A 24,762-nucleotide genomic window follows, 5' to 3' on the forward strand; every position below is an offset into this window, starting at 1 on the left:
ATGAAATGTATGAATTGTATGAGATTTGGACATACAAAGAAACGATGCAATTGGGAAAAGGTGTGTACCAAGTGCTATGAAAACTACCACGAGGTCTGTGTTAAGCCAATCAAATGCACTGAATGTGTGCCCTGTATTCGTAGATCAATACGAAGTCAAAAAAATACAAACTCTAAACAGAGTCACTATCGAGGAAGCGTGACGAATCAGAAGAGAAACGGTTCCAACAATTCCAAGAGTGTACACAATCAGACCATATGCAACCGTCTTAAAAGAAAACCCAAAAAACACAATGAACATCAAATACACAGAAAAAAGAAAAAGAACTGAACCCAAAAAGCATCAAAACCAAAACGACAGAAAATAACAACAGTCACACAGAAATTAATCAAATTAAAAAAAGAACAGACACAGAAAACAGAAACAATACAGAACTGAAAAAAAAGCAAAATACGGAAACAAAATCTCGAACGAACAAAATACGATGCAAACGCCAATGTCACCCGAAAAAATAATTTTCAGTGAGACAGAGACATCAGAAATCATCATAAGCGAAACGGAAATTTATTTGAGTACAGAGGACATAGGACGAAATCTGGAAATGTCATCGTAAAAAACAATAAGAAGAAGAAACACAAATATAAAAATAATCTAAAAAATAAAAAAGGGAAAAAATAACTAAACAAAAGAAACCCAAACAATAAACAACAATTACCTACACACATACACATAAAAACAGGACCACACATCTCATAATTTAAAATAAGCAAACTAAAAATCCTCCAATCGAATATACAAAGCATAAACCGCAACAAAGAAGAAATAAATTAAATATTAAGATGCGAAGACTACTACATTGCGTGCCTACAAGAGACATGGCTAAAACCAGATAAAAAATAAATATACTAGGATACAACATAATAAGAAAAGACAGAGCTAAGGAAGGAGGAAGCTACATTTTAATTTAAAAAATGATAAAATATGAAATTCATGACTTCCAAGATCTGACAGAAAACATACAAACAGCACACATAAAACTCATCTCAGAAAACATACACATACTAACAACATATAACCCCACAATCAAGTACAATAGACGTAAAAAACACAATGAACAAAATCACACACAGCGTATCAAATAACAACAAAATAATCATTACAGGAGATTTAAATCCACACCACAACTACTGGAGTGGTGACAAAATAGATAGCAAAGGAGAGACGATAATGGACGAAATACAAAACTCTAACCTTATTAAAATACCAAACAACACATACATGCACATAACCAAAGACACCAACCAAAGAAAAACTTCAATAGATCTAACTATAACATCAAAAGACATGTATAACCTAATCCAAAGGAAAATTAAAGACAAACACATAAGGCATAGCAATCACAAATTTGTAGAAATAACAATAGAAAACAACAACAGAACAGGCTATCATACGGTACTCAATAAACAAAAAATAATAAAAGACATAAATCTCATAGACACAAAACAAATTAACACCATTAAACAATTCTCTCCTCTTCAACAATTAACACCATTAAACAATCGGGGCGGCCCGGTGGTATAGCCAACAACGGCGCCGGTCTTCAAACGGCAGGACCGGGGTTCAAATCTTATCTAGACCGTCCCCCCGTAGTGAGGACTGACTAACCAACTACGGGGTATCGACAGTCTAGAAAGCCATTTCGATGGCCGGCGTGACCTTAGAGGTCGTTAAGCCAAGAAGAAGAAGAAGAAAAGTCACACGTTTGCAGCCGGTTGCAAACGTTGCGCAAAAACGAGTGTGCTAGATGGAGATGAACAGTCAGCACCATGTTGCCAGAGGATGGCGACTACACAACATTGAAAACTCGAGTATTGGTCTCAAAAAAACTACAGTATTAAAATCCCTCAAACACACGGATTCGTTTTCTCATGGTGTACCGAATGCTCAATCTGTGGTCAAATTGGACGCTGGACGACCCAACCAGTAAAGGCCAGGATCGCCAGGATAATGGATAATGGCAGTCAACGGCGCTGGACCGCGAGAGGTTTAGAGGATTCTGCTACAGGCCAAGACCACGAAGCGGTTGTAGTAAGTGGTCCAATCTGTGTTCTATGGTCATATTAGGGCTATTTGTTGTACATTCATCAACAAAGTTACGAATTTAAATAAAAATCTCCCTCCCAGGTTAGGCAATAACAGTTTCCTGTACATTCGAGTGCATTTAAATGTGTTCTTTTTTTACGGGAGGCTCTTTGAATTTATCTGCTTTGCAAGCGAAATATAGAAAGGATTTTTTTCTCCAAATTTTCTTCTAAATTTATATCATTAGGAAATAAATTACTTCACCTCTCTTGAAAATTTCAAATAAATAATACGAGATAGATGTAAGGGGAAAATCGAAAAAATGGAAAAAAATATTTAATATCATTCTAAACATTTTCGTTTTGAACCAAAAGTTGAAAAACAAATTTGTCTTGGCATTCTATAAATTTCATTTGTGCGCTTCACTATCAAAACCAAATAAGGAATTGAAGTGCAAAACTTATTCAGGTTATTGACAATAGGGTTAAAATGTAACAGCCATCTGAACTGCTTTTTTTTAATCTTCTGCTCATCATAAGATATTTATAAGTATGATTGATTGTAAGTGCAATTCCGCAACGCAATTCATTGTATGGCGTTTCGCTGCATATGAAATATTCCCGGCTGAGTACTGATGCACTTTTCCAACTACCCATCCTTCATCGTACTGTCCCATGCATCTGACCACGAACAGATAAATTAAAATTGCTATCTACGGCACGGTACGATCTACAATTTTATTTCGTTAAACACGCCAAAGTAACAGAGAAATGAACGGAAGTTAATTATTTGCGATACCACATCTGCAGCGTCTTCATGCGCTTGACCTTCTTCTGCAGCTGGAGCACACCGTACAGCAGGGCTTCCGCGGTCGGTGGACAGCCGGGCACGTAGATGTCGACCGGTATGATCCGATCACAGCCGCGCACCACCGAGTACGAGTAGTGATAGTAGCCACCACCATTCGCACAGCTACCCATCGATATAACCCAGCGTGGTTCCGGCATCTGGTCGTACACCTTACGCAGAGCCGGTGCCATCTTGTTGGTCAGCGTACCGGCCACGATGATAACGTCCGCCTGACGGGGCGAAGCACGGAATACCACACCGAACCTATCCATGTCATAGCGAGGTGCGGCAATGTGCATCATCTCTACCGCACAGCAAGCCAGCCCGAACGTTAGCGGCCAGATCGAACCTTTGCGGCCCCAGTTCAGCACATCATCCAGCCGAGCGACAGTCCAGTCCGCCCAGTTGGACTGCTTTGTGCCGAACGGAGAGTAAGGAAGTTTTTCCGGTTTATCTTTTTCGACCACCGGCAGGGTGGCTTTTGATCGTAGAACTTGTACGGCACCGTTGGTTGATGGTAGCAACAGTGCCTTCGTCAACAGTGGACGAACGGCCAACATTTTGCTGGTGGAATCCTGCTGTTCTAGCTGTTGTCCTGCTCTGTATGATTGAGTGTACAGAAGAATGGAAAACGACAGAAAAGATGGCAATTTTTAATTAATCCCATGTCTGGCAAACAGGTAATTGTCTAATTTCGCACTTTTATATGCATATTTTTCTTACTTTTACTACCAAAAATTGTAGTTCTGCAAGCGAGGCACACAAACTCGGGCTCGATTTTACATAAGCTAGTGAAAGAACACAGGAAAGAAAAAAAACACACACATATATGTCACATTTGGCATTCATGACACATGACAGAAAGGTAAACAGGAAGGTATGACGAACGAAAAAAAACTATGTAAAACAGAAATATTTTAAGAGCATTAACTTATTATTAACTTGAAGTTAATTCAATAACACCTTTCCAGTCAATGGCAATCAAATCTTGAATTTGTTTCGGAATTTAAAGAGTTTTTAAAGAAAAGGTGCTCTTCCTCGACTAGAGTTTGTTTACAACTGTATCCCATCTAACATTTAAGCAGCAGGATCTTCTGAGCGGATCATGAAATAAACCTATATTTTCTTAACTTTAGTTTTCGTAGCGATTATTGTTACAATTAGAACGTTTAAGAACATTTTTTCTGTAAAATAAATGTATTGGTAGAATAAATTATAATTTGAGATTTTTTTATTATTTTAGAGGTGCGAATGTAGTCTCTAAGCTTCAAAGCCTCTATAAATAAACGAAAAAAAATGTATTTTCATTTTAATTTTCACCGCAAGCTGTTAGTTAGCACAAACCTTGTTGACAATTGACAGTTCAACTGTCGCTCCAATTCATCGAAGCGCCATGACGTTTTCTTTCATAGTTTCGTCAGACTTGGTTGAAGTAGGACGTCTCGTCGTAAAGCGAATTAAATCACTATATTGCCAAAACTGTGAGTTCCTGTAGAAGGTAAGATTCCAGCCATTCTGGAAACAAAGCGCACAAAGCTTTGCGTCTCCACTACTTTACCCCTGATAGCGAGCAACAGTCGCCATCTTGGGGGAATTGTTTTCCGCAATCCAATTTTACCTTGGGATTTTGCTCGGTGCTGGGTGCTCATGCCTCTTTTCCCGTTTGCTGTTAACGTGTGTATGTGTGTGTCGTCCATTTTGCAGGTAGTTTTCTCTGTGTCTATTTCCGAAGTACATCATCGAGTGAAAACATCCGTAACAGACGAACGCACCGAATCAAGGAAGGAGAGAAAGAGATAGAGGTGTTTTTGTCTCTGTGTAAACGGAAAAAATCCTTTGTGAGCAAGGGGCCACGAAAAATGGCATTAGGTAGGCAATAATAATTCCTCGAACCGCTCCCGTAGCAAACCAATCATAGCAAAACGATAAGGGTTAAAAAATGCATACCCCACTCCCGATCCATTGGTGGGTCGAGTAGAAAAATCCAAGCAGCCCTTTCCTAGCATAGGTTTGGAAAATTCAACTTTTCCCTCAGTATTGTACACCTTTATCCTCTCATCATCTCTGTGCCGTTCGAGTAAAAAAAAAGGAAAATTTCATGTGCAATAGTTTTCACGTTCTTTTCACAATTTAACCGTGTCACTCCCTCATCTGTCTGGCTACATGGTTGCTATGATTATTCACCGTGCTGGTTCCGCGAACTGACTGATGATATTCAGCACAATTTTGCTACGTTCTTATTCTTTATGCATACGTTTCTTTCTCTTTGTCTTTTACGATTTCTGCAGAAATGAACCTAAATCGCCTTATTCAACAATGGGAAGAAAGGCACAATGATGGCTTGTTGACGCCGGAAGTGTTAGTATTCTATCTACAGAGTATCGCTGGCAATTTTGTATCACCGACATCTCCACGACCGGAAGAAGCCATACTTGAAGAGGGCGCACAGCTACCAAATTTGCATCTGCAGGTAGCAGAGAATGACGCACACGGCAATAATATCTTCTTGGCCGGTAATGCTGTGTTTGACGAACCGGGTGCCAGGGCCGCTACCGTCTCCTTGATGGAACGTTTCATCTGCGGCTCGGATCCGGAGGAGTTTCTGGATAAAATCAAACACACCGACACCGTGTCTTCAGTGTGTGGACGCGTTTTTAAAATCGGCGAACCAACTTACAGCTGTCGCGAGTGTAGTAAGTAACCATACAATCTAATAACTTTCACTAATAATTACAGATTGTGTCTGTGTATTTGCACATTGGGTTTGTTTGTTGGTTAAGAAATGAGGTCAAGAAAGATACTTTGCATCGTTCTTTACACAATGTTCTGTAGATTGTGCAATTTTAAAAACATTACAAAACCCCTCCAAAACAGTAAAATATTAAATTCAATATAATGACAATACGGCGGTAAGCCAGAATAATATCATATAAATAAATTAAATTTAACATAATACTGCACATCGGGGAAAAACAGTAAGTTAACTATTTACAGTCAAGAAATAATTTGTCAAACTTTTGTAATTGATGATTCTGCAATGTGTCTATTCATTTTGGCCGCTAATAGCAGAGGTATAAGGATGGCTCGCTTTTTCTAGCACAAAGTACTATATGTACGAAAAATGGCAGATTATACCTGGTCATTTTGTAATTTGAACGGTGCATTTCGTCTGTCTAGATTTTTATGTTTTTAATTTCTGTCAAGCCATTCTATCCGAATTTATTTCCGATCCTTCGCTATTATTGCTTGTGAAATTAAATTAGAAGAATTATGAAATGAATATTTAAATACGGTTTCACTGCAATAAAAAGCTGCCATTAAAATATTAAAAGACCAATTACGCACTTGGCTTAGTACTGCCATTAGAATATTATGGGAATAATTATGCACTTAGCTTAGTACTAATCGATGGAGCCTGTGGGTCCGTCGAATAAATGAAATGAGGCATAAAATATATAATCGTTTAAAAAAGAAACGCCTTAAACATCTCAGTTCGTTCGGGTTTGGTTTGACATTTGTGTTGAAAATCATATTAAAAGGATTGAATGAAAATACATCTGGGTGGAATGAAATTTCTCGACAGAAACTAGAAATACATCTCAGAATCGACGAAATACATCGTTCAAATCGTAAAGTGACACGATAAATCCTGTATTTATCCGCAGTTAAATACACTTTTTTATGATCCAATTGGGGGTTTGCTTTTAAAGCTACATGCTTATACTAAGATTATAATTGGACACCAGAAACTAATTGTATAATAAATTATTAATTTTTACTATTTTAACGTAATTCTGGCATTCATTTCAGGTATGGATCCAACATGTGTGCTGTGCTCAACGTGTTTTAAAAAATCAGTGCATCGCACACACAAATACAAAATGGCCACTTCGTGTGGCGGTGGTTGCTGTGATTGCGGTGACGTAGAGGCTTGGAAGAGGTTTCCAGTCTGCGACGAGCACGCTGTGAGTAGACGATGTGCAATCAACAAATTTTTAATCAGTTTTTCTTACAGTTGGAAGAAGCCTCAATGATCATATTTTGCTGATTGAATTGCCATTTGTTGGATAAACCTATCTGACGAATGACACATCAACAGCGCAGATATGGTTACAAGCAATACATCCGATCAATTGCTTCCACAACAACGCCAGAAAACATGTCACACACAATAAACCATGATTGTTTCCCCACCATCAACAGTGCATTTCCGATGACAAGGCACAGGATGAACAGCAACAAGTGCCATTGTCGGATGACAAAAAAAAGCGCTGTGGAATTGTTTTCCGTGCCATACTGGATTACTGTATGCAAACCCTGCAGATGCATGGCACGGGAAATCTTCCCGAGTGGGAGGACGATGAAAATACGCACTGCACGATACTGTACAACGATGAAACGCACACGTTTGAGCAGGTATTGTAGATTTTAAATGCTTTGTGCTAACAGTTTCCTTTTAACATTTATTTCAACGACCACCTACCCGAATATATTTTGCATTTTTGTTTTTCAACAACATTTAATATAATTTATCTATCAGCAAGAATCATTTGGAATGCTTAGAAAAACATTCTGTCTCTTATTTAGCAAAAACAGATTTTTGTATGTTTTTGAATTATACTGTTAATTTAGTTTATAATGTATTATCCTATATTCTGTAAATCTCTACCTCGGTAGGCCATATATTTTGTATAGGTGTTTGTATTTTGTCATATTGTAAAGCTTGTATCTGCTCGTCGTATTTACATTAAATTTTCTTGAAAGATGAGACTGCTATCTGTCGAGCTAATAACGTTTACTTATTAGTTTTAAAAATATCTTTTTCTTTTCACTCGCAAACCTGTACCCTCCTTGCATCTGCGATAAGCAATTGTTCGATGAACGGAATTTCCGAAATCTTTGAAATCTTTGTGTATTATTTTTCATTTTATTTAAAATTCACGCCGTATTGTCTGGAAGTCTTTAGGCTCATGTACACAAGACGAGTCCTGCTCGAGTTCGATTTTTTTTATGTATTGGAGATCGAGCGAATCTTTTTGGAGCACAAAAGATTTCCGATTTTGGTGGCCAACACGAATGCGCACTTCGATACTCCAAACTTCGATGCGCACTTGATGGTAAAAGCATAATATCTTCGCTTGCACTTTTTATTTGGGCTGAAGGTAACGAATTCTGGTCTCAGTAGACTGAAAAAGTTAATAATACGGCACTGGACCGTCATAATTAATTATAAATAAATAAGACTGAAAAAATTAAAACCAAGGAAACCAAATCAGTGAAAAATATTCGTACCGTGTAGATACAAAAAAACCTCGCGAATCTATTTTATAGGAGCTGTTTGTTATGGGAAAGGTGAGATTCGTCATCAAAGAATCATTTCGCGTGCGCGGGAACCTTTTGTGTTGTGAACATATTTATTTTGTTTTAATCACCCGGTAAAATTTCTTAAGTAAGGCTTTTGTTGTGTAGTTTAGTGAAATTAGGATATGATTTCAAATATCGCATGATGATCGTATTGCAATACATTTTTGCTGGATTTCTCCCGTTTTTTAACTTTATAAATGGCTAATTTATCGTTTGGTGATCAATCGTATTAATGTGTGCAGCTGAATAGTCTTTTTATATCAAACTTGTTATAGAATAGATTCAATGCATTCGGATACGGAATAAATTATTTTGTCAATCTTCATTTACATTTGCTTGTTCAATTATTTGAATTATACAAAACTAAGAAATAAGTCATTCGTTTGAATTGTTTGGAACCATAACAAAACCTTGAGAATTACAGTACGCAGACTTATTTTTATTGTTATCACTTACTTTTCACATTTATTGATTTAAAAAAATAATTCTATAAAAAGGAAAATGCATATTTTCATACAAAAAATGTTTGGCGCCAGATAAGCTACTTTAAATATATATGTACTAGCTATGAATAAATTAAATAAAAGAAGATTTACTATTATTTCAATTTACGAATAACTCTCATTAGCTAGACAACAAATAGCCTAATCCTTCTTAAATTGTTCAAGCAAATACGACGAGCAGATCAAAAGTTGTTTGATTTCTTGTTCGTGAAAATGCAAACTCCCATACAAAATGTATGATCTACCCCCGTGTAGGTGATTATAGAAATAAGGGTGTATTTTTGGTCATTGAAACGAAGGTTTAACTATTTGGTACTGTTCTTTATTTTCTTCAGGTTATCCAGACATTAACATCGATAGTGAAATGCGAGCATAAGACGGCGATCGAATACGTTACCAGTATTGACCGCGAAGGACGCGCCGTCGTTAAATGTGCCTCGTTTGAGGTCTGCAAAAAACTGAAGGAAGATATTGAAAACAAAGCGATGCGTACGACCATGGCTAGCCGAACATTACCGCTGAAGGTTACGGTTATGCATCGCAATGAAGTAGCATGCCAGCACTTGGCAATGCAAATGCTTGCGTGGTATGTCCTGTTCCTGTTCTTTAATAAGTAATTATAGTGAACTCTCTCTAAACTGCAATTTCATTGGGACTGTTGAATGTGAGTGTTTTCAGATTAGAGAGAACTTTACGATATGATGATTTCATGACTATTTGACTGATTTGATACAAAAAGCAGCAAATATTAGCTGTAAATTAATTATACCAATATTTTTGTCACAGTTCTTCAACCACAATTTACAGTGACAAATCACAATTAAGCAATTGTGATTTGTGACTAATATTTTCTTCATTTTAATTTCTTAAGATTCGCTATAACTGTTGTACAGGCTACTGCAGAAGAAAATTGAAAACGATACAAACATACGTAGTAAGCTCAGGTATGTCAGTTGCTATTAGGAACTTCGTAAATAATTGCAGATACGAGAATAATAGTATGGAAACACCATAAGTGAATTAGAAAGTTTTCCTCAATTAGAGGAACAAAAGTGCATTGAAAATTAAGGGAAGGGACTGTCGATTAATTTTCGATTAAGAAGGGTTTTCCAAGTAAGAGAGAGTTCACCGTATTATTATTATGTTATTTTTTAAGTTTAATTTTTTGTTGTTGCTGTTCTTTGTTATGAATTCTAACGCCAGGTTCCAGGAGTTCTTGACAAAGCATTCGTCGTTCCGCAAAATTTTCACCGAAACGGTTACCAAATCAGGGGAGACATATAATTTGAGGTTCATCCTCAGTAACGATCAAAACCTGTGGAAATCGGCCCGAACCTCCTGGCATCGGCTGCTAATTGCTGGGATGCTGATGGACTACGACAACAAAAAATTGCTAGCGATTACATTTACAAAACTGTATGCTTCGCTGATGCAAGATTTCATCCGAGACGACCACTACCATTCGTTCTCGATCGTGTCGCTCAGCGTGCAGCTGTTTACCGTGCCGACGATTGCGCACTATCTGATCGAAAAGGAGTCAGCGTTCTTTAAGCTGTTGCATACATATTGCTCGGAGGCGATTGACAAGTACGTCAAAAACCGGCAGCTGGTGTTTATCAAAAATACGTCCACGATGAACGCATTCAAGCGAGCTTCGTACATACTGATCGATCTGAAGTATCTACTTAGCTTCAAACCGGATAAATGGACAAATGAGCTGCGGACCGGCTTCGTGCATGGCTTGCAGCAGTTGATACGTCTGCTCAAGTACATGCAGGGAATGGATGCGGCGACGCGCCAGGTAGGCCAACACCTGGAGTACGAACAAGAGTGGGAGACGGCTTTCACTCTTCATCTAAAGCTGTCACCGTTGATCACACTGGTACTGGAGTGGTGTGCCACAGATCGCATTGTCCTTGGGAAAGTTTTTCGCATGGTAATGTCATCACTGAGCGACACCAAATTTATCGCCCAAGAATCAGAAACCGTGGTCCGAACCGTGGGTGAACATAGTGCCTCCTGCTTGACGTACGATGTGCTCTCCAGACCGGTTTCTGTACATCTGCCGCTGACACGGTTTCTTGCGGGGCTTTACGCTGTCTTCGAACGGCACGATTTTACATTTGACGCATTTGCACCGAACACCGCCGACTATCCAACGCCAGAACAGATCATCGAGCCTGTACTGTGCGCTCGTACCATGATATCCCAGGTGCACGCTGGTATGTGGCGCCGCAACGGGTACGCACTGATCAATCAGCTGTTTTTCTATCGCAACGTCAAATGCCGGTATGAGATGCTGGATCGCGATATTGTTATCCTGCAGATAGGTGCCTCCCTGATCGAAGCCAACAAGTACATAATACACGTGCTGAACAAATACAAGTTGCTCGAATGGTTGGACAAGGATGTGCAGGAAAGGCCGCGCAATGCGGAGGCAAGCGACGGTGACGACGATTACATCCGGCAGATAGGTGTGCTGGTCGAAGAATTTCTTGAACTGCTAATCGTAGTTATTGGCGAGCGTTACGTACCGGGCGTTGGTGACGTGTCCGAGAGCGATCGCATTAAGAAGGAAATCGTGCAGCAGCTGTGCATTAAGCCACACTCGCACTCCGAGTTGAGTCGGGCATTGAATGAAGATAACTGTAGTGAAATCATGTTCGAGTCCGTAATCGACGACGTAGCCGTATTCGAGAAGCCGAATGACGCGGAAAAGAGGGGCATGTACTCATTGAAGCAGGAGTACTACAGCTGGTACAATCTGTACTTCTACCACTACAGCAAGGAGGACAAGTCAAAGTCAGAAGAACGGCAACGAAATCAAAAGAAGGAAAAGAATGAGCTGGTTTGCTGCCCTCCACCCGCCCTACCTAAATTGACACAATTGTTCAAGTAAGACAACGTGAAATTGTTTAGTTAAACTGTAATTAATTTTTGCATTACTGTAATATTAGCAATATTCCTAATCTCCTGCAATGCGACGTCATGCTGAAGATCATACAAGCTGTACTGGGCCGTGCGCTGGATTTACAATCAATGACCTTCACCGAAGGACAGCTGCAACGAGTAAGTATTTGCATCAACCACACATTTTCTTCGCATAACGTTTAGCCACATTTAACTTAGGGTAACTGTTTCAGTTTTCGGCTGGCCGAATATTGAAAACTCTTTTTAATATGAATTATTTTGATAGGAAGTCGTATTATTTTGGGAGGCCTGAGAAAGGCTGTAATTTGTCGAACTCTAGTTATGTGTAAAAAATCTGAAGAAAAGTCAGAATGCACTTGACATTAATCCTATACCTAAGATTAATAGGGACCACTACAACTTGAGGAAGAGGATGTAGAAAAATTAAAGAAGAAAACTAAGCCGATAATAATTATAATTTATAAGCCAATTATAATGAACGCGGTACGACTTATCAAGTCAAATAGGAAAAAAAGATTCAGAGGGGAAAAAAGGGAAAGAGACAAACTTTTTCTTCTTTTTAGCGAATATATATCCCTGTTCGGTACAGAAGTCCAGCTGCCTGGGCCCCTCAATATTAATCTAATTAGTTTCTTGGATAGCTTTGAGAAACTCTTTGTTTTTTTTTTATTGCTCGTGTGTGTGATGCTGTCTGTATTTAGATATAATACAGACAGCATAACACACGTGCAATAAAAAAAACTAAGAGCTTCGGAAAGCTATCCTAGAAACTAATTAGATTAATATTGAGGTAAATTAATGGTTATCTTTGGTGTTTAAGCTATTTGATTTGGCAAGTAGCTATGTATCTGATTGTGGATTTCGTCTAGTAAAATAAATCATTTTGTTTTTTTTTTAATTATTTATTTTAAGTCTGACGGATTGCGTCGTATTGTCAACACTGCATGTGTTGACTGTTTTTATAAACTAGATAAACAGGGCTTTTCCTCTCTGTTTTTTTTTGCCTTATCTCAGACATGCAAGGTTAAGTTTTCTTTTCTGTTTCGAAAATGGTTTTTTGTTTTATTTTTTTATATTAAGGCTTTTTCATAGCATACAGATTTGTGGTGCATATTAATACCGTGTTTGTTTTTAATTTGAAAAATAACCTATGCTCTCCTTTTTTATGGAAAATGAAAATGCCTATTCCAAAGCCATTAATATTCTAGCTTCCGTCCGTGAATATTAGTAGTTCTGGTTTGTTCGATTTTATAAGCTGTATGCTAAATTGTCTGGCTGCTATTGGATTTAAATTCTATTTACTGAAGAACAGTTGTGGGATCTCAGTTTTGTTTTCAATGTTTGGAATGTTTTTTATGGAGAAGTTGAAATTTGCCTTTGTTATTAGATTGAGCATATCACTGTTTTCTTTGTCTATCGTTTCTGTTACGGAAAGTTTATGTCTTCTAGGACCTAAGATTTGCGCTTTGGCTAGAATTTGAGCTATCATAGGTGTGTAAGCTATTGGTTTTGTGGATTACCTTGCTATCATGAATTTGCTTCTGATGCGCCAGTACTTCAATTGTTCAAGTTTGCTCGTCATTCGATTTATATTTGACACCCATAATGTGAACATGACAGTTGATTTCGATTAGTGGAGGTGGATAGAAAACAAATTTCTGGGTGGCCACTCAACCAAGAGGAATCAGCCTCGAATTTGTTTCAACCAGTTAAAAGTCGAGAAATTATCTGAAAAACCGGGATAATTTTACTTTCGTATAATATCGTCTTTATGGGTACTATGTACCATTTTCTGAGCATTTTCGAATACCATGAATTTTTGTTTATTGTTCGGACACATCATGTGCCAACAGGTGATACCTAGCTCGCATCTATTCTTCTTCCTGTCTTACATTGCGACCCACAAATGATGTGCGCAAGTCGAGTTGCCTTCTGGATGAGTTTGGCGTTATGTCACATATTAGTATAACATATGTGCATTCACTATGTTAAGGAACTTTGTGCAAAAGTTTGTGACCGTTTTTTTTTTATTTTGAGTATGACTTAATTGTATTGTATTGTAATTGTAAACGTATTGATTTTTGTATAGCGTTTTAGTGTAACAATCATTTTTGGCCTATGCCTTTGTTAAGCCATGTTTAGTTTTTCGTTTAGTTCGTTTTAAATGTGCATTTTTTGACGTATTGTGTAAAGTATTGTTATTACCTATGTGTACTTGATATTCTTCCTTGATACGATAATTCCTTCTGTGGTTACCTTTGCTTTTTGAAGTTGGCCACTCAATAGTTGTACTAAAGCATCTGCTTTTAAAGGTAGTAGTTAATTAGAGTTTCTATAACATATTTCGTATCGACTAGATTTCAAGAGATAAAACTTTGCAAAACAATCATTGTATTACATAGTTCAAATACAATGATTAGTCATGTTTGAAAAAGAATTTGGAAGAATTTGATCTATAAGCAGATGAATAAAGGGAAGTGAGAGTAAGAGGTAAAAATGGGAATGCCGAAAGATTGAAGAAGAGCGAGCTGTAAGGTTTCGAAACATTTTATTTTCAATAAATTGTGCTCAGTTCTCAGTGGTTGTTAGCAAATATTGCAAAGATACACTCTTATTCTAATTGAATAATTACGATTGGAATAAAATCCCCTTTTGTGTTGCATGAATGCACAAGCACCATTTGGGTCATTGGTTGGAGTAGCTGCTGATAGTCGCCACAAACTTTACACAGGAATGATAGAAAATGTTCTAGAAAATTTAATTTAATTATATTATATCTGATCCATTTATCAGTTCCAATTTGCTTGGCAAAAAATCTTACATGCGAAAAATAATTAGACTTTCCGGATGTTGTTAAAACTTTCTTTGTTGCTATTCAAATATGCTCTGCAAATCAGCTCTGCAAGCTTTTCATTTGAACATACGGTCCCAAGATCAGCAACATCAATATCTTAATCCTATCCTATTAGATTCGAAATTTGAAGTTATATATACATTTTAGAGAGATGCCTTTCATAATTTTCAATCAATTTTATCAATATCAGTGAGCCAGAAACGTCGTGACCTTGTCAAAACGATCAGCTAATCAGTTTCGATCGTTACAATAACAGCCTTTATGGACAAAGACGGCGATGCAAATAAAGCGTGTCTATGTCTCCCTTCAAAAATATTGCAATAAATAAGACCCTGGCGATTTTCTAATGTTTCTATTCCTAACAATAAACATCGCATTCTGTAAAGAATCGTAGAACTGTTCGGCCATCGCTGTAGCTTTGTAGCGTACTTAGGCATGTGGCTTTAGATTTTTTCGATCCATTTGATCCAGCTTTCGGTATATGGACACTATACAGTTGATCCAAACTCAAGGGTAGGACAAACTAGATTAACAAACAGAGTTTTTATACAAACAGACATTAGTATTAGAGTATCATTGAATTGCCTAGCCATTTTACGAGCTAAACCATAAGTCCCAGTGACCTTACTTATTATGTTTTCATAGTGATGTCGAAAAGTAAACTCGTCATCTATAACGAGTCCAAGATCCCGAATCGCTTCAGCACGTTGTATCGGTAGTCCATTTATGTTGTATGAATACTGTTGCCCACTTTGCCCCACTGCTCTGTACATTCTATGACAAATTAGCATCACTTGAAACATTTGACATTTATTTTATAGTTTTGAGATGTTTTTACGGCGTTTCGGAGTGTTGTATGAATATAAGTTCGTAGAAAATCCGCACACGCAAAGTATAACGTCATATCTATCGTGTTTAGTGCTAAATTAAAAATAAAAAAGATAAAGTTGCTTGAAAAGCCCATATTCTCCACATTCCCATATTTTTTTAACTTTGAAACATCATAAATCGTGTAAATCGCTAGGAGAATTTGTTTAAATTTGTATTCGAATATTGCATCGAGATTGGATCACGTAGTAATAAGTACCCGCTATAGACGCTATGTTTTTTCTTGTGTAGCTGGAGTTAAAAATCTTCGAAAAATCGGAAAAAACGGAGAAAAAACAACCGGGAATCTTAAATCGTTATTAGAGAGGCCACCCTGAAATCCCATCTGAACTGTTCACCCTTAGTAAAGTGACCATCAAACTATGTAGTAGCAATGAGCCATAATATGGCCTTACCATCCGTATATACGGCGCGCTAAGGCAAAAATATACATATAGTTTTCTATAAAAAAATTATATGCGTAAAAAACTATATAGTAAAGTGCAGCGAAGTCAGCTGTGCTATTTAATGCGAGACGAAAGTTGGATAAAACAAATATATTAAAAAATCTTTTTCTTTTCAGGTGTTGCATTTGATTGGATATGCCATTCAAGAGGAAGAATCAGGACACTATCCGTTTATGAGATTCTACGAAAGAAGTCAATTCATCAATCTTCTGACGATGTTAGAAGATCTCTCCAAGAGTCCAAGGGTATGTAAACTTTTAATTACACGGTGCACCTTTTCCCGTGCAAGCTAGTCAAGTAGTAGCAGAAGTATGGTAAATTTTCGAGCAAGCAGTTACGGCTGCACAAAACGTATTTGCTAAGCCCACTTTTGACTATTGGTTAGTGATTTTATTTTTGCATGCCGATGATTTATGTGGTTTATTTGAAACAGGACTAGCTTGTGCAGGAAACAGACTCAAACATTGCGAAAGCTTTTTTAGGATTTTCCATTCCTCGCCGCATACGTATATAGTCCGTACTGCATAGTAGTGTAGTAGTGCAGTAGTTTGACATTTTCTCACAAATGTTGGGCTTTATCACAAGATTTTAAGGTTTAAGGTCCGACATGTTTTTTTGATTGATCTTTCTACACCTTTAATGGTTTAATAGTATCATTTTATCGATCAATTTATTTTATCTTTTTTTATTTATATTTTCGCCGAGATGCGATTATTATTACTTTATCTTTACGTGCTTATAAAAGGCTTGCCTTTACATTCCATTAAAAAATGTATAACAATTATCTATCCAGCTACTGGCGAAGTAAATCAAGACAGCCACTATTGTCAAGCTCTTCAGTTCTTGTTTCCACATACCGAAAATTGTTGGTGGTGGTTGAATTAAAATTTAAATTCCTCGTTCGCAATATTTGTATCAGTGGTGAGAACAAAAGTCAATATATAGTCAGAAGCTAAGGTTATAGCCTAAGAAGTAGGATTCGGAATAAGAAAGTTTAAAGACACGTACCTTTTTATCATTTTAGCATATTTTTAACTGAAAAATAATATGTGGCTCGCAATTTCTTCGTGTAACATGGAATACGTACGAAAATTAATTGTAAATGAATGTATTTTTTTCATTTTTTCCAAAGTATAAATAGTTGAAAACGATCATTTGTATCATTATAGATATATTAAATTAAACATATTTATTAGTCTTGTTTGCGGTTTTTAATTTTTACCAGAACTAATGATTTATATTTTTATGTAATGTAAAAAAAAAACATTCTAATAGGCGTAAGGCATTATTTATGAATATATAAATTATATTATTTATACAGTGGCCGTTAATAATATAAAACCACTTTCATGTCCAATTTTTTAAAAGCTGATTTTGATACTTGGTACAACTAGGTATAACTTTACCCAATTTTAGTAGAATGATCATCAGCTACTGAACTATCCACAGCATCTTTGTGTTTGTCCAGAAATTCACAAATAAATGGGTTGCAATAAAACCCCGAAATACTTTATTTATAATTAATTAGTACGCTTCAATGCTGTATAATCAAAACCTTTGTTATGAATGAAATAATGAACATTATCAGTAACGCGAAATGCTTGTTATTATTTGCCTCATCCCAGGCGCATTCGGTTAAAAAATCTTAAATATGTTGGAAAGTTTTTCGACAAAAAAAAGTAGTATAATATTTTATATAATAATATAATTATATGACAAACGTTATTTAAATTTCGGGTATATTTTCAGGTTGAATCTCTGCGGGACCTATTGCGTTGGACCATACAGCGCTACAAAGCGATGGAAGCAAAGCACTTGAGCTTAATACAGGGTGAGATCGATCGTGCCGAGTCAAGTGGCAGTGGGCTGTCGTCGGTCGATGCGGATCGTTTAGAGAAGGAAGAACGCGCTAAGTTGGCCGCAAAGCGACGCGCCCAGGTAATGGCACAGATGCAAAAGGCACAGCAAATGTTCATGACCACGCACCCGGACATGTTTGAGAACGAAGGCGATGAAAAGGTCGAGCAGAAGGAGGGTGAACCGGCTGCCGAAACCGATATGGACTGGCAGACGTCAAGCGAACATTTGGTGGCTCTCGGGCCGAAGCGTACCCCATTACGGCCTGCCGATACAGCTGCGCTACGCTATTCGTGTATTCTCTGTTCAGAAAAGACCGTGCTCGGTACATACGAATCGGTCAACATGGTGTACGCCGCATTCGTGCAGCGTTCAAGCGTTCTGTCGCGCTACACACAGACAGACGAACGGGGCATACTACGGTTGATCGAGACGGAAACGCATCCATCGCCACATCTTACCACCTGTGGACACGTGATGCACTCGACTTGCTTCGATAAGTATTTTAACAACGAGGTGATTAAGGAAAATCGCCGCCCTTACCGTAACCGTACCCCGATACTGTTTGACATCGAAAAGAACGAGTTTTTGTGCCCGTTGTGTCGTTTCCTGAGCAACTGTTTGTTGCCGTTGTTACCTCCGCATGAGACGATCACCAGCAGCGCAAAGGCACGTGTGGATGCAGCAGTTAAGGCGGCCGGATTCAATGAAATACCCGAATCACCGGTAACCCATCCGAATGCGTTTAATTTCTCGCTGTGGTACACGTTCACGTCGGACTTTATGCGCCTCGCGCTAGACCGTGTCGAGCAGACGGAATACAGTTACGTCGACCTTCGCACTGCAATTCGGCGTGAGCGACGTAATTACGATCGCGCCATGAGCTACGGCGAGCCAGAACATCAGCCGATGAGTCTTGAACAGGAAACAGCGGAATATAATATCGTGGAGCTACCGGCTGAGGGTGCTGACCAGATGGTCATTCCACCCGCCCAGGCGGCACGTCAGGCCGACGAAGAACAGCAGGAACAGGATCAACCACAGCAGGAACAGCAACAGCAACAAGGGGCCGAACAACAAGCGGCGCAGCAAGGCGAAGAGCAAACCGATGACGATTCTCTCGATGGATACGAAACAAACGATCAACAGTCAACGGAAGATGAGGTGGACTATAGTGACGATGATATGGATTGGATTCGAGTACCACCGTCTCATCTAACCACCACGGTGCTGAAGGAAGCGGAACCGAAGCACGGTGTCCGCCTGCGATATTACGGAACATTGCGCGATCCACCGTTGGTCGGACGACTGTTTGATCGCACCATCAAATACTCGCTGCTCACCTTTGCCAAGAACGTGCGCAGTTTCACCACGGTACCGTACAAAGCAAAACGGTTCGCCGAATATCTCACACCTTGGGTAACCCTTTCCTACACGATCAAGTCGATTGAGATGCAATTGCGCGTACTAAATCTTCCACTCGGCACGGAGCTCTCGATTCGCTACTCCACCTGCCTGAGAGGATTGGTGCGGGCGGCCTGTGCAATGGGTCCCCTAGTGCCGACCGTGTTGGCACAGCACAAGATGCTCCTATTCATGGCCGACATATATGAAACACTGTACGGCCATAAGCCGTCACAGTCGTTCTTCGATTGGGATCTGTTCGGGTTGCTCAATACGTGCTTGTTCACGACACGTACCGTACTGTACAGCTTTGTACGCCCGCAACGCATCCCGAAGGGTGACGCACTGGACCATTCGATTGTGCTGGCAATTTTTATGGTAAACATGCTGCGTACAATTATAACGTCTGTGACCGGCATTGATCCTCCGCCGACGGCATCATCATCCGATGCCGAACAGAAATCCCCGGCACAGGAAAAACAGCAGAAGGAGGAGGATACTGCAACGTCCTCACTCACGGATGCAGAGCGTAATTTACTACTGTTGTATCAGCAGTACAACATTCATCAGCCACATCCGGACGACAAGAAGAGCCCGTTGAATGCTACCGACGATCGGAAGGCAAAAGATGGCGACGACATCATCACCGTCGGCGGTTCTGTGGCGGAACAGAAACGGCTCTGCCAGCTGTTGGTAAATGATATCAAGACGCAAAGTCATACCCTGCTGCGATGTTGTTGCCTGCTATTTTACGGCATTACCGATATCACGCTGCCCCAGTGTACCGATGTACCGGAACAAGATTACCATCCAATGATGACGTACTTGGATCTGCAGGAAGATCCGCTCGTCTATCTGGATGCTCGCCAAAAAACGTTCGAGCTGATCGAGCGGTTGGCGTTCTGCAATTCTGATCAGATCAATCGAATGCGCTATGCACGTCAGGCCCATCTGCTCGGCGAACCAAAAGCCCTTTTCCAGGCAGCACCACCCGTCCGCCGGCTAATCGATCTGCCGGAGGATTATAGTGATCTGATCAACAGTGTTTCACTGTTCACCTGCCCGAACAACATCCGGGATGATTCACGCAATCCGACCATGTGTCTCGTGTGTGGTGTGATTCTGTGCTCGCAGTCATTCTGCTGTCAGAAGGAGCTTGACAACAGTTCGGTCGGTTCGTGCACGTACCACACGGCAGAATGTGGTGCCGGTATCGGGATCTTCCTACGCATACGAGATGCTGAAATATTGCTGCTGGGTATAAACAAGGGTTGCTTCATTCCTGCTCCGTACGTGGACGAGTATGGCGAAACGGATCAGGGCTTGCGCCGTGGCAACCCGCTCCGTCTCAGCATGGAGCGCTACCAGAAGCTGTATCACAAGTGGCTTTCGCATGGTCTGCACGAAGAGATTACGCGGCGCAACGAACAGCAGCACACAATGTTTGCTACACAGTGGCAGAACCTTTAGAAAGGGAAGCAGCAGAAAAGTGAACGAGGAAGTAGATGATGACGGGAGTTCGCTTTTGTTTTATGTTAAATACGAAAGGAAGGATGGTTGACGATGTTATTTAAAAAAACGCACACCCTTTAGCGATGATATGCAGGTTTTGAGTTTATTCGAATGAATCGGTGAGGAAATTAACAAGATTTGTTTTAAACTTTTATAAGGTTCCCAACGCCTCAGTCAAAAGGCGATTAAAACAGGAGAAAAAGAAACATCAGAAAAGGGCAGGACGAGCATAATAAACTAGATTATCTAGAAAAGGCAAAAGATGCCGTGCGGTCGTTTGCTAACAAAGGTTGTAGGCGATTGGTGTGTGTGTGTGTGCATGTTTTATGTACAGTTGTATATATTTTAGTAGTGGCAGAAACCGTAACGACGAAACAAGCTACTTATAAAAGAAATATTGTATTTAAAAAAGGACAAAAAAAAACACAAAACTCAGAAAACAGAGAAAAAAAGGAGAACCTTAGTTGGCCGGTGTCCAAACAAAAGGCAAGAATAACTAAAATAGCTTATTCGTATATAAATATATATATATATATATATAAACATGTATTCGAGACAAAATCGACCGAATAGTAAAGAAGGACTCCGTAACGCCGAAGGGGTATTTGGTAAAGAAGGGCAAGTTTAGAGCAGGATTCAAAATTCTCTTAGAATTTGTTGTAAAGTGAATGGACTGAAATGGTCTTACAAGAGCGCAGGAAACATCGGAACAGAAGATACGTGTGGGCAAGATAAGTTAAAGAATGTAAGGGACAAGAAAAAAAAACGTATGGAAAAGAGATATAGGGGGAGAGGATGGAAGAGTTTTAAGAAAAGCAGGGGGTAGGGGGTTATTGAAGAAGGATAAGACTGAAGCAAAGAAAACTAGACCATACAAGCGAAAAGATCAAAGCATTTTGTTTTTTATTCCCCAATAATCCATATCGTTGCTTATTTGTTTTCCGTTGTATTTCAGCTTTGGTTTTCCTTCGTTTTGAAATTGATTTTGTTTCTGTTGCTAAACTGTTTGGCTTACGTTTGATGTTACACTGAAGAAAAGGCAAACAAAGAAACAAATAAAAAAATTGTTAAATGTACACAATTGAAATGAATGGTTGTGAATGCATAAGTAATAGCAGTAAAGAGTGAAAATATCACGTTTTTGTTTAACAGAGACAGATAGTAAGATCGCAAAAGGTCGGAATAGACGACGTTAGTCGAAATCCCAAGTAACACCGCAAGCGGGATCGGGCGTATTCGGGAGTCCATTTTAGAAGAGCCGAATATCAATTGAAAAACCCATTCTAATAACAAAATCCCTAGAGTGTATTTTGATGTTTTTCTTTTTGCCTATATTATCCTTGAACAATTTACTATTTCGTTTGCTTGTTGAGTGATTTTTCCATTCGAAGAATGATTAAGATGTAAGCAAGGAACTGTATGCAAATTGGACTCAGCTAAACAATTACCAGTTCAACATTAACATTTTTAAAATGGTTTTTTGCATTTGTCTGTTTTCTTTTATCAAAATGACGAAGTAAAAACAGTGGTGAGCTATTAAAAATACACTCTCGAGAACTATTGTTAACAAGCCCGGTTATACAATTTCCTGCTAACAATAGCAACCGTAACCTGGTAAAGTCTGTAAACCCAACTTAGTTAGAATTCCTTGAGTGCAAATTTTCTTCTTCTTCTTGGCCTAACGACCTCTAAGGTCATGCCGGCCATCGCAATAACTTACTAGACTATCGATAACCACGTAGTTGAATAGTCAGACTTCACTACGGGAGGACGGTCCAGATGGGATTTGAACCCCGGTCCTGCCGTTTGAAGACTGGCGCCGCTGTCGCCTACACCACTGGGCCGTCCCATTAACGGGTGCAAACTTTACAAACTGCATTATACATTTCGACCAACCAGACCAGACCAGATGTAATTCGACCAACCGTTTAGATGCTCTTTGGTAAGCATTTGTTGGTCATCATTTACTAACCAAAGGATATTAAACAGCGAGTGATAAGCTCATTATCAATCAAAAACCATAAGTGAATAGATAATATTCCTTGTTCTTTTAAAGGGAATATTAAGGCCATTAATAAGGTCGTCAAACAATTACAATACCTGATAGAAATTTACACAATTTGTACAGAGTTGAGATAGCAAACGCGGATGATTGATGATTAAGAGCGGATGATTGATGAATGAGTTGTATTGGTACATAATAAAACACTTTTATTAACATTTTATTGGCATATTTTTGAAAGAGCAAAAAAGACTTAAACTTGTTCAAGCAAAATATATTCAACTTCAAGCTCATTCTTCGGCATTGCCAGTTTTACTACCTGTAACAGTTAGTTCAGATGAATATACCATACCATACAATTGGTAATATGCAAAGAATTCAAATTTATATTAAAAAAAACTAGTTTTGGGATACCAGGCATTCATAGTTCAAACATCAAACCAAACAAGCTTTCAATAAACGTTAACAACAGAAATGATCAAAGATAGACAATGGTAGCTAGGGGATTTGGCTTACATCTGGGATTTTGGATTGTTTTTCGGCTTTTCTAATATGGATTCCCGAATACGCCCGATCTCGCTTTCGATTCCGTTTTGAGTGCGTTATTCTAATACAGGACTAAGAAAGAAAGCCAGCAGGCCTTCGCCTTCATACTGCTGGTGCTCAATCCAAGGGGTTGAATGAGGTTTATGATAGTGTGCGTAGGCTTCGGCACAAAATCCAGGTTGATTCCTCGGCTCGGCACTAACTCCCCAATGAAACAAGTTCTCTCTTTCCCGAAGTTTTCTGACGTCGGACAACAGTTTGAAACGATATCAAAAAACAGACGCTGTCTGACTTAAATAGCCGAAAATTTCCCGAAGCGGTGGCCCGAAGCTGAGAAAACGGAGTAAAAATGAGTAGGGAGAGGAGTTTAAAAATAGATCGCTCTCTCTAAGGACAGCGGGAGAAATAATTTTCATAATTACCATTTGTGAACAAGGTCCATGATTAAGGAGGAGAAGAAGGGGGAGGGAGAATGTTAAATTCTGATGTGATAGAGTGATAGTAATTTTTAAGATATGGGAGAACAGAGATTTGAACTTGTCATCATCAAAGATCTATCTAGTTTTGTTGCACAGCTGTTATTAACGGAGCTATTGGGAAGACATGAGATTATAGTTCGAATTGCAGTACAGGTTCTAGATGCATGAAATAATTATTGTTTCACATACGTATGCTTTGAGATAGTTCCAAAAATGCACATGTTTGCCGGTAAAAACAAACCTACGTTAGCTTGCCAATCTTTCTCCATCTTCAAATGCTTCATTAATTAACTTTTCACGTTTATCTCGCAATCTATACAATGCTCCTGAACAGCGAACTCGCTTGGTAGACATGTTTCGAAAAGTAACAAAGCTTCACTAACGCGGAACTACTGTTTTGGGTGAAGTATGGCAGCAAATGATAAAATTCTTTGGTTTGCTCAATATACACTGTTTTTGAACTCTACAAAGCTTTTCCGAACATCAATACAATAACAATCGAATACACAAAAAATTCATTCTTCAAGCCCTAATAAAAAAGGAAGCTAGAATTTGAAAAGAAACTTATGCATCACTAGAACTAAAACGGTGGCGATTTCTCCGCGAGCGAGCTACCGCCATAAGAAAGGTAAGAGGAAAGAAATCGAAAGAGCGTAGACGAAGAGAGCAAAAGCTAAGTCGGATAGCGCGCCCGAAGGTGAATTTGTTTTATTGGGTCCATGTATGCCGACCTAAACATGTTCGGGAAAGAGTTTGTTCGGAATTTTGTCATCTATGATGATTTATTTTCCACAACGATCTGTGGAAAAGTTTTATCGTTCAATAAACTAAGCATGCTTTAAATGACATTGTTACGCATTATGATTTATTCACTTGTTTTTAGCTTTTTCTGTTATACTTATGTATAAGTTTAATTTTCGTTTTATTTATTTATTAACAATTGATTATGACGGTCCAGTGCCATATTGTCATAATTTTTTTTTTGCAATGAAAACCTGCATTTTTTATGGATATGGAGCTATCAGCTCGAATCTTGTGGACTGCC

General features: G+C 38.8%; 4 protein-coding genes across 5 annotated transcripts in view; 2 read left to right on the forward strand and 2 right to left on the reverse strand.

The window, feature by feature from the left end:
- The window catches only part of LOC126559303 (lipid storage droplets surface-binding protein 2), an 86,632-nt gene extending 64,766 nt beyond the window's left edge, over nucleotides 1-21,866 (forward strand). The window contains exon 4 of the mRNA XM_050215441.1: nucleotides 21,857-21,866. The gene's annotated coding sequence lies outside the window, so the exon portion shown is untranslated. The remainder of the gene's footprint in view (nucleotides 1-21,856) is intronic.
- LOC126561228 (microsomal glutathione S-transferase 1-like) overlaps nucleotides 1-24,762 on the reverse strand; it is a 160,934-nt gene that overhangs the window by 92,611 nt on the left and 43,561 nt on the right. The window lies entirely within an intron of this gene.
- LOC126560689 (NADH-quinone oxidoreductase subunit B 2) lies at nucleotides 2,806-3,528 on the reverse strand. The gene has a single exon (XM_050216650.1). The coding sequence runs from the start codon at nucleotides 3,489-3,491 to the stop codon at nucleotides 2,868-2,870; it is 624 nt and encodes a 207-aa protein (XP_050072607.1). The 5' UTR covers nucleotides 3,492-3,528; the 3' UTR covers nucleotides 2,806-2,867.
- On the forward strand, nucleotides 5,222-20,648 carry LOC126561878 (E3 ubiquitin-protein ligase UBR1). The gene is made up of 8 exons (XM_050218240.1): nucleotides 5,222-5,624; nucleotides 6,742-6,896; nucleotides 7,135-7,347; nucleotides 9,134-9,384; nucleotides 10,002-11,693; nucleotides 11,756-11,867; nucleotides 16,034-16,162; nucleotides 17,667-20,648. Exons 1-8 carry the CDS (start codon nucleotides 5,222-5,224, stop codon nucleotides 20,646-20,648), a joined length of 5,937 nt encoding a protein of 1,978 aa, XP_050074197.1.

This window comes from Anopheles maculipalpis, chromosome X (genome assembly GCF_943734695.1).
Source record: "Anopheles maculipalpis chromosome X, idAnoMacuDA_375_x, whole genome shotgun sequence".
Lineage (NCBI taxonomy): Eukaryota > Metazoa > Arthropoda > Insecta > Diptera > Culicidae > Anopheles > Anopheles maculipalpis.

Coding starts and splice junctions, on each gene's coding strand:
- LOC126560689 (XM_050216650.1), bottom strand. CDS start 3,491: ATGTTGGCCGTTCGTCCACTGTTGACGAAGGCACTGTTGCTACCATCA.
- LOC126561878 (XM_050218240.1), top strand. CDS start 5,222: ATGAACCTAAATCGCCTTATTCAACAATGGGAAGAAAGGCACAATGAT. Junction 7,348..9,133: donor AAACGCACACGTTTGAGCAG/GTATTGTAGATT, acceptor TATTTTCTTCAG/GTTATCCAGACATTAACATC. Junction 11,868..16,033: donor CCGAAGGACAGCTGCAACGA/GTAAGTATTTGC, acceptor TTTTCTTTTCAG/GTGTTGCATTTGATTGGATA.